Source organism: Semicossyphus pulcher, unplaced genomic scaffold, assembly GCF_022749685.1.
Source record: "Semicossyphus pulcher isolate SPU_LCO1_2020_fin unplaced genomic scaffold, fSemPul1.0.p SCAF_22, whole genome shotgun sequence".
Lineage (NCBI taxonomy): Eukaryota > Metazoa > Chordata > Actinopteri > Labriformes > Labridae > Semicossyphus > Semicossyphus pulcher.
The window spans coordinates 21,897,458-21,908,395 of NW_027211696.1; the positions used below are offsets into that span (position 1 = coordinate 21,897,458).

At 45.5% G+C, this 10,938-nt stretch overlaps 2 protein-coding genes across 2 annotated transcripts in view; both read right to left on the reverse strand.

Moving 5' to 3' along the window:
* Nucleotides 1–7,634, reverse strand: part of ugcg (UDP-glucose ceramide glucosyltransferase) — a 9,925-nt gene extending 2,291 nt beyond the window's left edge. Inside the window, exons 1-10 of the mRNA XM_069673229.1 lie at nucleotides 7,231–7,634; nucleotides 5,246–5,390; nucleotides 4,153–4,255; nucleotides 3,925–4,026; nucleotides 3,727–3,839; nucleotides 3,304–3,482; nucleotides 3,129–3,215; nucleotides 2,369–2,476; nucleotides 1,848–1,926; nucleotides 1–34 (exon numbers count right to left, since the gene is read on the reverse strand). The exon at nucleotides 1–34 is cut by the window's left edge and continues 2,291 nt beyond it. Coding sequence (XP_069529330.1) covers nucleotides 1–34; nucleotides 1,848–1,926; nucleotides 2,369–2,476; nucleotides 3,129–3,215; nucleotides 3,304–3,482; nucleotides 3,727–3,839; nucleotides 3,925–4,026; nucleotides 4,153–4,255; nucleotides 5,246–5,390; nucleotides 7,231–7,328 — 1,048 coding nt within the window. The 5' untranslated portion in view covers nucleotides 7,329–7,634. The remainder of the gene's footprint in view (nucleotides 35–1,847; nucleotides 1,927–2,368; nucleotides 2,477–3,128; nucleotides 3,216–3,303; nucleotides 3,483–3,726; nucleotides 3,840–3,924; nucleotides 4,027–4,152; nucleotides 4,256–5,245; nucleotides 5,391–7,230) is intronic.
* Nucleotides 7,635–9,206: 1,572 nt separating this feature from the next.
* LOC138602194 (molybdopterin synthase catalytic subunit) lies at nucleotides 9,207–10,901 on the reverse strand. Its single transcript, XM_069673619.1, has 4 exons — nucleotides 10,787–10,901; nucleotides 10,451–10,607; nucleotides 9,526–9,649; nucleotides 9,207–9,328 (listed from the first exon to the last, which is right to left on the reverse strand). Exons 1-4 carry the CDS (start codon nucleotides 10,899–10,901, stop codon nucleotides 9,227–9,229), a joined length of 498 nt encoding a protein of 165 aa, XP_069529720.1. The 3' UTR covers nucleotides 9,207–9,226.
* Between the last annotated feature and the right edge of the window lie 37 nt (nucleotides 10,902–10,938).

Sequence of the window (10,938 nt, forward strand, 5' to 3'; positions counted from 1 at the left end):
CGAAGTCCAGCTTGGAGAAGCACAGGGGGCCGCCCTGCATGATGATGTCATCCATCAATAACCAATGAGAGACAGGCTGAGGCTGTGTCTGAAATCACAGTGCACTATATAGGGTATTTGCCACTTTATAGGGCATTATTATACCCTATATAGTGGACTCATTGTATCCCAAAATGCATTGTGAAAAGAATTCAACTGATGGTCACTAACCAAGCAATATGTACCATCATGCATTGCGGTGCAAGAGGAGACAAGAGGGGTGCGAGCAGCGTGATCTGACGTACAATGTGAGTAACTTTTGATCATGAAGTTTCTTTTATGTTGCTGTACGACACTACGGGACGAGTCACGGCTGCCATCAGCCTTTAGCCGTGTTATGTAAAGTAAATGCCATTGGCCACGCTGCTAGCGTTAAGCCAGAGAGGAGCCAAATGTTTTTATTCGCTCTGCAGAAACATCGATCAGTTTGTTTTGCTCTCTTCAGGGAGACGACGCCGATTCTGCTGCTGCAGCCGGAGCAGACGAGTCAGACTGTGTTTGTTACTTGTTCTTACATTTTGTAGAGCTGTGCAAAAAAGAGATGAAAATGTGGTTTCATTATTGAATCACCAACACGCAGGGCTCGACATAAGCACTGGCCCGGTGGCCCGACCGAATGTCTGTGTGTGTGCCAGTAGAATCCACGAGCCCACAATGTACACAATATAGTAGTCCTCCCGAGATTCACAGTCCCGATAGGCTGATTACTTTCTCGGCAGAATCACCAGTCACACCACAGTCATGTCATGCGATGTCAGCTGCAGGCACTTTGGCTCCTGCTGTCAACAACACTTTACACGTTTGTCGCTGCATTCGCGACAGAGCAGCTGTCTCGATCTCTCTGTGTGAGAGCACAGAGTGAACGGACCGCTGTGCGTGCAGTCTGCGTATCACCTGCCTGGAAACTGTAAACATGCCCGCAGCGCTGCTGCTGTCACAGATGTGCCTATATGTGGCTATAAGTGTGTGTATTCTCGTTATGAGCCGCACCTCGTCCCGGCGCACGTCAACGCTGTGGCAACATAAACGGGCCGTTCACGGCGCGGACGTGCTGCGGACTGTTTGTTTACTTTTAACGGCTACACCTGCAGCTGACAGAAAGTAGGAGAGGTAAGCTTTCGTTTGGGAAATGACTGATATTAATAAATGGGTTATAAATAACCCGTATGATTATTTTGGTCTGTCTTTATGAGTTTATAACAGTTGCACAGTTGAACACATATCCAGTAATAAGACCCCTAACAGAAGGAGAGACAAAGTTCCTGGAGTGTCAGTGGAACATTGTGCTCACTGTCGAGCCTGAAACAGTATTTATGATATGATATGATATACAGTTTTATTTTGTGAAAATACGCTCAGTAAAATATTATAATTATAATATATATTATAATATAGTTATTACTGCCTTTCTGTCATCATCAGCGTCCGGCGAGGCGGCGGGTAGTGTCCAAAATGAGATTTTCTATTGTGCCCATGAGTTCACTATACAGACTACACAGTTTCCTTATTCACTGTCACACATTCGTTTTCAGCTTTGACTGCTTTTAGTTTTTAATCTTTAATTAAACTTAGTTTATCATTTATTAAAAAATAAAACATCTAGCAAATATTCACCATCTCAGTTCACAAATATTAAATATCATTCAAACATTTAGCTCAAAAGTCCCCTTTCAAAATAAAACTAACCAAACACTTTGAATCAAAAAGATAAATATTCATTTGTTTGTCTTTTTATTGTTTTATAACTAATTTAGCTTTTAAAATATCCTTTCAAAGTAAAAGCATTTCCTGTCACTGAATGTGAGTACCTGAACTCCGGTCAGCTGAATGTAGTCGGATATAAACCAGGCGAGACAGTGACACATGAAGAAGACCATCATGTCCCACCTGCAACACACACACACACACACACACACAGGAACATGAATGACATCACACTGCAAACTAAATAACTATTTACATTCATTAGTTTTATGTTTCCCAGAGAAGAGATGAAATGTGTGTGTGAACGTGTGAACGAGGGGATGAATCCAAACATTAATGATCAGACTGAACACAGTGAAGAGAGTTGAACGTCTCTTGAACAAACAGAAACAGAGGATCAGTCATGCTTTTGTTTATCGTGATGTCATATCCTGAAATGTTTCATGTCCCTGAAACCTGTCAGACATCAACTTCATTATTTTCTCACCATCATGTTTTTAGTCGACTTTATTTAAACTGGATAATGTGAACATGATCAGAGCTGACAGTTTGCTGCTGATGAATATTCCAAACACGTTTTTTAAGCAAGAAAAAGGTCACTGCAGCGCCGTGATTGGCTGCCTACCTGAACACATGATGAGCAGCCCAGCCAATGATGAGGCTGGCCAAGAAGCACTCAGAGACGGGCTCCAGCACGGTGCCAGGCAACATGTTGATCCGCAACTTTGTCCACCTGAAAACACAGAAAAGTGTTTGTTCTTTTTACAGAGGGAAAATATTTCACTGTCGGAGTGTGTGTGTCGTCTGCTCTGTCTGCGTGTCGTCTGCTCTGTCTGCGTGTCGTCTGCTTTGTCTGCGTGTCGTCTGCTCTGTCTGCGTGTCGTCTGCTCTGTCTGCGTGTCGTCTGCTCTGTCTGCGTGTCGTCTGCTCTGTCTGCGTGTCGTCTGCTCTGTCTGCGTGTCGTCAGTGTGTCGTCTGCGTGTCGTCTGCTCTGTCTGCGTGTCGTCAGTGTGTCGTCTGCGTGTCGTCTGCTCTGTCTGCGTGTCGTCTGCTCTGTCTGCGTGTCGTCTGCTTTGTCTGCGTGTCGTCTGCTCTGTCTGCATGTCGTCTGCTTTGTCTGCGTGTCGTCTGCTTTGTCTGCGTGTCGTCTGCGTGTCGTCAGTGTGTCGTCTGCGTGTCGTCTGCTCTGTCTGCGTGTCGTCTGTGTATCTGCGTGTCGTCTGCTCTGTCTGCGTGTCGTCTGCTCTGTCTGCGTGTCGTCTGCATGTCGTCTGCTCTGTCTGCGTGTCGTCTGCTCTGTCTGTGTGTCGTCTGCGTGTCGTCAGTGTGTCGCCTGCGTGTCGTCTGTGTATCGTTTGCGTGTCATCTGTGTAGCGAGAGGTCACCTGATCATGCGCGACTGGAACTGGCCAATAGAGTACGACCCAGAGTTCTGTAGCGCCACCTGTGTCGCCATGGAGAACTTCCAGCCTCTGAGGACGCAGACACCATCATAACCATTTCACATTCCCAACATTTAAACCAACAACAAACTGCAGTTGCTAATGCTAACATGCTAACCTGTCAGCAATAGCTTTAGCCATGAAGTAATCCTCAGCAATGTACTGAGCGAAGGCGACCAATCCACCGGCCTGATCCAACACATCCTTCCTCATCAGACACGACATCCCCGTCACACACTTTATCCCTGTCACGTTAGCAGAGATGTAGGAGCGAGGGTGGGACGTACCAAAATACACCTGAAAACAGGTTAGCATTAGCATCTTTTAGCATCAATATAGCTTAAAAAACACACTATATCCCTATTTCAGTAACTAATGAATATTTGCGTGACATGAGCTTTATAGGCCCGAGCTAAATAGCATTTCAAAGACCTAATTTAGCACGGTATTAGCATTGGTGTCTGGTTGATACGTGTATTTATCAACTGTGCACCTGGAACCAGTCTGCAGACTTAGCACGAGGTTAGCTTGTTAGCCTCACCTGCTCCAGTGTGGCGGCAAAGCCTTGGCGGTCGGCAACATATGGCAGCCCATGGACCAGTCCCACTTTCTCTGTCATCTGATTGGTCAGATCTGTCAGGGTGTCAGGTTTCACTGGGACACACACAAACACAGTTAACTTTAGCGATAGTGATGAATAAATATATCAGTTAAGAGCTTGTAGATAAACGTAGCTGACCTCTGATGCCGCTGTCACAGATCCAGACCAGGCCGTATTTGGCTCCTTCATAGCCCGGCATCAGGTTGTTGATTTTGGGGTTGATTCCAACTTTCTTTCCCCCTGAGAACCAACACGTGCTAACATTAGCTGCTAATGAAAATAAGTGACTTACAGTTCATTAATTACAGAGCATCACTACAACAGATGGAATAAGTCATGTGACAGAACAACCAGAGTTTCTCTCACCGATGAATAATCGAGCGTCGACGTTTGGATATTTGCCCAACAACTTTTTACAGACGTCAACAGCTGGATCGTCTTGATCCTGAACGCACAGCAGGATCTCATACTGCAAACAAACAGCAGGTTTGGTTAGATTGTAGCTCCAGGGCAACTGAGGATGTTTGATAGCAGTAAGGGGCAATTAGACTGTGGGTGGTACTTTGGGCAGGCACGCGTCAGTACGGGGCAGATTGGGGGCAGTGAAATGATGGTCAGTAGGTAGTCAGGGGCAGTTGAATGCAAATAGAAGGTAGTCCCGGAGCTGAGATGGTAGTCTTGGACAATTTGAAGAAGGTGGGGCAATTGGATTGTAGTCTGGGTCAGTCTGAAGGTAGCTGGATGGTAAGTCAGAGGCAGTTAGGGGCAGTTGAATAATTCATCTTGCTCTGTAATCAGGGGCAGACTGGAGGTAAGAATGCAGTCCAGGGCAGACACATGGTTGTTCGGACAGTCGCATGGTGATTGGATGGTAGTCAAAGAGGGAAGATGGTACCCCTTGGCAATCAGAAGAAGATTAGATGAGATAGTTTGGACTGTCAGAAAGTGGTGGGATAGTTTGATGGTAAGGTTCAGTCACACAGAGGCTAAGTGTGGTGGTTCTACCCCAGTGGTAAGCTGGGGCAGACATAACACTGTCTTGGTCGACTGGGTGGTAGTTTGGGCAGCAGAATGTCAGCTAGTGGTAGTCGAAGGCAATCAGGTGGCTAGTGGATGTTAGTGCAGGGGGTAAGATGAAAGTCAAGGGCTGTTAGAAAGAAGGTGGGGGTAGCGGGATGGTAATCGGGGTGCTCTGACGGTCGGTGAAGCTGAGTGGGGGTAGTGAGGGCAGTCAGAGCTGTTAGCTTGGAGCGGGTGCTGGTGCTGGTGGTCTGGAGCATTCAGGTGGTAGATTGGGACACTTTGGATGGCAGATAGAACCAGGTCCGGTGCAGTTGGGTGGTAGTTGGAGACAATGTTAGTTGGGGGTGGGATGGTAGTAGGGGCAGTAAAATGTTATTCTGGGGCAGTTAAGATGGCAGTAAGGGTGATTAGCTGAGTGGGGGGCAGTTAGCGTCACCTTGGGGTAATCCAGTGTAAAAAATGTCTCTAGGTTGGAGATCAGGTTCGGGTCGACGCCCTTCAGAGGCTTCAGCAGAGAAACTCCTGCCAGCTGCACGAAGGGCTGTTTGACCTCCGACCTTTTCTTGTGGAGATGGAGACGCCTGAGACAGACAGAGAGGTCAGAGGTCAGCAACAACTACATCAGGAAAACAGTAAACGTAGTGAGACCGTTATGAACCACTTATTAATAATATGAAATGAATCTTTATCATAATTTAACAGCAGGGTGTCCGTCACATCATAACATACAGACGGATGTTGTGATGATAATCCGAGTGGAGTTTGAGGCAGTCACATGGTCGACTCACAGGTAAGGTCCCATTCACACTATCTGGATCTGCAGGATATTAGCATCGCTGCAATAAAACACTTTGATGTTTTTCAGGTCATTTATGAAGTCAAGTTAACTTGCTAATATTTAACAGCTAAATATCACAATCACAAATTTGCCTTACAGGCTTAACAGTGTGCTCATCAAACGACCCGTCTGTAGACCTCGAGGGAAAAGAGAGTCTAAGAACAGACTCATGTGACTACATGGTGGTTTTCATCTACATCTAGAAGTAAACATAAGACAGAAATGTATAAATATGTACATCTGTTCTTATTAACTCAGAATCTCTTTGTCTTGTTCTGTTTGTCAGGCAGGAGTTTCAAAATATTTCTCTACATGTGTTTTTAAATCATTTAAATTTCAGCAACTGAATCGAGGGGTTTCATGAAATCTTTGGTTCTTACAAACTCTGGAAATATCTGGAGGGTCTTTAAAGGTCTTGGACACTTCTGGAAATCCTTTAATCTCCCCTTGAAAATTACATAAGTGTTTTTAATCCTTGGAAGTACTGGGAATTCGGTGTACGAGAAAAAAGACATGACCAAATTCTTTTAACTATAAGCCAAAAAGTTCAAGACTTTTGAGGGAATTTCCAGCTGTATTATCCAACACAATAATTCAGTGAAGATCAACCAAACCCTTCTCCGTGTTTAACCAGTTTGGGGTGAATAAAGATCTCAAACCAGATCGGGTGTGTTGAAATATGATTTCAGAAACAGTTTCCAAATCCTCATAGCATCTTAAAGTCACACCTGCCGGAAAGAGCTACTGGAAAACCCCTCATTGCCCCATAACCTTAAGTCTTCTTGAACTCCACCGCACTAAACACCTTTACAAAACAGCCCCTTTTAAGCTGTGCTGAAAATGATGACATAAAGTTTCTCACAGCAGAACATCTAACTGCATCTGTCACATAATTTTCTTTAAATTTGCCTCTTTGTTCCAATAATAGAACGTTTTTAGTGTCAGTTTAGAGCAGGTGTAAATCGGCAGGAGGACTAAACCTAAAATCCATTCAAACATTTAATTCTGGGATTAAGAGCTACTATATGAAATTGATTAATGCCGAATTCATGAGAGGCCCATAAAACGCAAAAAAATCCGTTTTAGGTATCTTCAATCACGCGAGAACACCGGCAGCTGACCCAAACATCATAAATCACCAGGTTTTTAATGTGATTCAGCGTCAACAAGAGGAAACAGGAAACTCATGGAGCTAAGGCAAACGGACCGTGACGGAGCCGAGTCAGAGCCGCGATTACGATAAAATATATTAACGTAATTTTAGAGCCGGTATGAACTGTCCCAGCTCGATCATTTAAATATTAATGATTTAGTTTCCCAGGAGATACACGGACCCCACAGTGATATTAGCCGGCAAAGCTAACCGGCTAGCCGTTAACCAGGGAAAACGCCCAACAACGAGCCGTCCAGACCCGGAGGTTTAACCGGCTGTCACACATCCAGAGCCCCGTTAAGGAACTCACTCTCTGTCATCTTAATTTTTAATCCACTAAATCACACAGAGAAACTGAAATATAGCAGGAAGCAGAACCGTCACTGAGTTAGCCGTTAGCTACAGTTAGCCTAGCTTAGCGGTGACTTACACATAGATGATGGACATGAAGTGCATCAGCCAAAGCACGAAGAACAGGATGAAGCCGAACACGGCCAGGCCCTGCATGGCGAGCTCCAGCACCGCCATGGCGCTCAGCGGGGGCTGCCGGGCTGGAGGCCGGCGGGGGTCACACAGTCTCGGGATCCAGCTGACCGGCCTCGGAGACGAACCTGCCGAAGTAGCGGGCTGTGAGGATCCGACTCTTACAGCAGCTAGCACGGCTTGTTCAGGTGAAATATCCGCCTTTAGCTGACAGTGGGGCGACGTCAGGAACCGGCCCGGGTCAGGAGTTCCAGTGACGGGGACACAGAGACCGGCCTCGGCCTGGTGGTACTGGTGTCCGGGTCACGGTGCGGGATTCAGGGGTTTGACAGTCACCAGACCGGCCGACGGTCAGCTGACCAACCGGGGGGAGCGGAGGCAGGCACGTAGCGCTGGTAGCAACAGCAACTACGATACTTCCGGTAGATTTCAAAATAAGAGCTCTCTATTAAATATGCTTGCCATAAACTGGATGTTTCTGTGGCTTAAAACAGAGCTGTGTGCGAATTTGACCTCTTTATCCTTCATTCACAGAACAAGTGAAACACATTATATTTAAATATAATACAAAAAAGAGATAAAGGTGAGCTCAGTCTGTAGGGACTTTGGACCAAGCGTGGAATTGGGGCTGGTAGCTGGAGAGGTGTCAGCTCCTTTCCTGGGCTACGTCGAGGTGTCCTTGAGCAAGGCAGCGAATCCCCAACTGCTCGGGACGCATGTCCATGTGCAGCCCCCTCACTCTGACATCTCTCCATTAGTGCATGTTCATAGAGTCCTGTCTGTGTGTGTGTGTGTGTGTGTGTGTGTGTGTGTGTGTGTGTGTGTGTGTGTGCAGCATGATTGTAATAACTTTGAATTTCCCCTCTAGATTAATAAAGTAAATGTTCTTCTTCTTCTGTGTAAATGAATATAAAAGTATTTGTAAAGGCAACCAAACTCAGCACACATGTTTTAACAAACATTTCAAAAAGTTTATTGGCTGTTTGACCTTCAAGACTGAAAATATCAAAGTTATCGACGGACTCAGAGTGAAGTTTGTATTTCTACACATTGATCACAAAATGAACCAAATCTGGTGATTTTGAGGTTATTTCTAAGAATAAATATCACCTGTAGTTTCAAAATAAACCTGTTGTTCAGGAAATAAACTGAAAACTGAACCAAAGGTATAATGACATAACGTGGTAAGCCCCGCCCACACAGGTGAGTCAGGGTAAGGTGATTGTTTTATCTTGTGTTTCCATGGGAAGGAGTGAAGAAGTTGGGCCTTTAATGAACACATGAATGCATTAATATTTTATTATCCTTAATGAGCTCTTTTACTTACACTGATGTTTAATTCGATGCTAACGGTGTTTCTCTGTGTACTCGGTGGTATTAGCACTTTGAATGTAGTGTTTACTGTCTCCACAGCTGGACGGTTAATCCCTCAGGTGAGTTTATCTCCTCATGTTTCTCAGGTACTGCAGGTGTTTCTGAGACTTTAGAGCAAAATCTACCTGAAACACCTGCAGATTTTAATCAGTTGTTTCCTGGAGCAGATTTATCTTAATGTTAGCAGCTCTGAGCAACGCTTAGTGTCACTTTTTAATCTAACGTTTATTATTCTTTTTTCTTGTGAGCATTGCATTGTGGGAGAATGTTGTGCATCAACAGCACACCTGATAAATAAACTTTTCTATCTGCATGTTTGATCCTGAGAAGCCGCTCACAGGTGAGGATCAGATTCAGGACTCGAAGTCTGAGAATAATTTATTAATACCAAAGATCTGACGGACACGAGGTCTCACTCTGTACCAAAAACTGTCCCTCAGACTGACAAGAGAAAACTCAGACCCTCAGACTCACACTTACATTCTCAGGAAGATGTTAGTTTCACAGACGCTGCAAACACAAACAGCTTTAAATTCATTTTATCTGTTTATTCAAAACACAAAACCACATCAGATCGTCTCCGAAGACGCCAATGCAGGAAGTTCACTGTGAGCCGCCCACGCACACTCCACGTTCTGCTTCCAGCTCGAGTCCTGCGTGTCGTACACTTCCTGTCAATCAGTCACAAGACCAATAATCATTAACCGCTATGACAACAAATCTAATTATGATCTCATAGTCAATCACTACAATGTCTCTGATCACGTGATCAATGTCTCTGATCACGTGATCAAAGTCTCTGATCATGTGATCAATGTCTCTGATCACGTGATCAATGTCTCTGATCAGTATCGGTGGTTGTGATCACCTTCTTCCAGATGGGGACGTTGGCCTTCAGTTGGTTGATTCCGTGCTGGATTGCCTGCTGACCGTTGTGGCGATGAGGAGACGAGATTGCCATGACAACACTGGCCTGGCCCACCTCCACCCACCTGAGGGAGGAGTCACCAAGGGGGAGGAGTCACACAGGTGAGCTCAGCTCTAGAACTTTTCGTTGTCAAAACAGACTCATGAAAGCCTTAATTAATGCGGATTTCTTTTTATGTGGCTAAAGTACGTTTAGCTCCAAACCCCGCCCATGGCGCTACGTAGCTTAGCTTCAGTAAAAACAGGAGCCGTGCTGAGAGGTATCTGCTGCAGGCAACGGAGGACTAACCCTCGTACAAACACACGTGAATACCTGAGCTGTCCCTTTAACGTGAACGTCTCTGTCATAGATTTAGTGTCAGATTTGTGGTGACGACGTGCAGCAGACGGAGAGCTGCGAGGTTCACGTTTAGAGATGCAGCATTACAGTTTGTCCCAGTGGTCACTTATGGTACTACACCTCTGCTCCATCCTTACTGATTTGGGGCAGTTCAGTGGCAGAGTCGGTTGTCCTTCAATCAGAAGGTCGGCGGCTCGATCCCCAGCACTTTAGTCCACATGTCGAAGTGTCCTTGGGCAAGACACTGAACCCCAAATTGTTCTCAGTGGCAGAGCCAACGGTGTGTGATTGTGAAGACTGATTGACAGTTGGGCACTTTAGCAGCCTCTGCATCAGTGTGTGAATGTGTGAATGTGACAGTGTAAAAGCAGCTTTGTGTGGTCTCTAGACTAGAAACGAGACATAAGTACAGTCCATTTAATATTTGATTAGCGGAACCTGGAGAGGACGTTTTAAATGACATGAGCATGTGCAGTAGAGCTCTTTGGGTGTGAGATGCAGGTGGCGGGGCGGGCGGCGCTCTCACCCGAGCCGGTGATGGATGCAGATGTGCTTCACGCTCGGCCAGTGCGCTCTGATGTCATCACACAGCTTCCTGAACTCTGATTGGGCCATGAGCTCGTACGCCTCGTACTCCAGACCAATTACCTTCCTGCCGTCCACCTTGTCGTCGCGGGTCATACCTGCGCACACACACGCACACACACATGCACTTAAGGTGGAATGATGTTTTCCTAAAAAAATGCAGTTTTGAACAAATGTTCTTTAAATATTTGTGAAGCTAAAAGAAGAAAACATTCACAGATGTTTGGTGGATTGAACAATGGACAAATCTTTTTGTTGTTAAAAATTAAATCTGAACCTATAAAAAGAGAAACGGCTCCACACGTCGGGCTGCTGACAGCGTCCACCACTTCTTGTACAGACAGCCAATCATGGCTCAGCTTGAAGACGTCCCTCTTCTCCTCCTCGACCATCTGTGACAGGAAACACGACAGTGAGTCTTCACAGCCT

Excerpts from the sequence above, each read along its gene's own strand:
- LOC138602194 (XM_069673619.1), bottom strand. The coding sequence starts at position 10,901 with ATGGTCGAGGAGGAGAAGAGGGACGTCTTCAAGCTGAGCCATGATTGG. Across the intron at positions 10,608-10,786 it reads AGCCGTTTCTCTTTTTATAG|GTATGACCCGCGACGACAAG; the intron begins GTTCAGATTTAA and ends GTGTGTGCGCAG. Across the intron at positions 9,650-10,450 it reads TGCATCCATCACCGGCTCGG|GTGGGTGGAGGTGGGCCAGG; the intron begins GTGAGAGCGCCG and ends CTCCTCCCTCAG.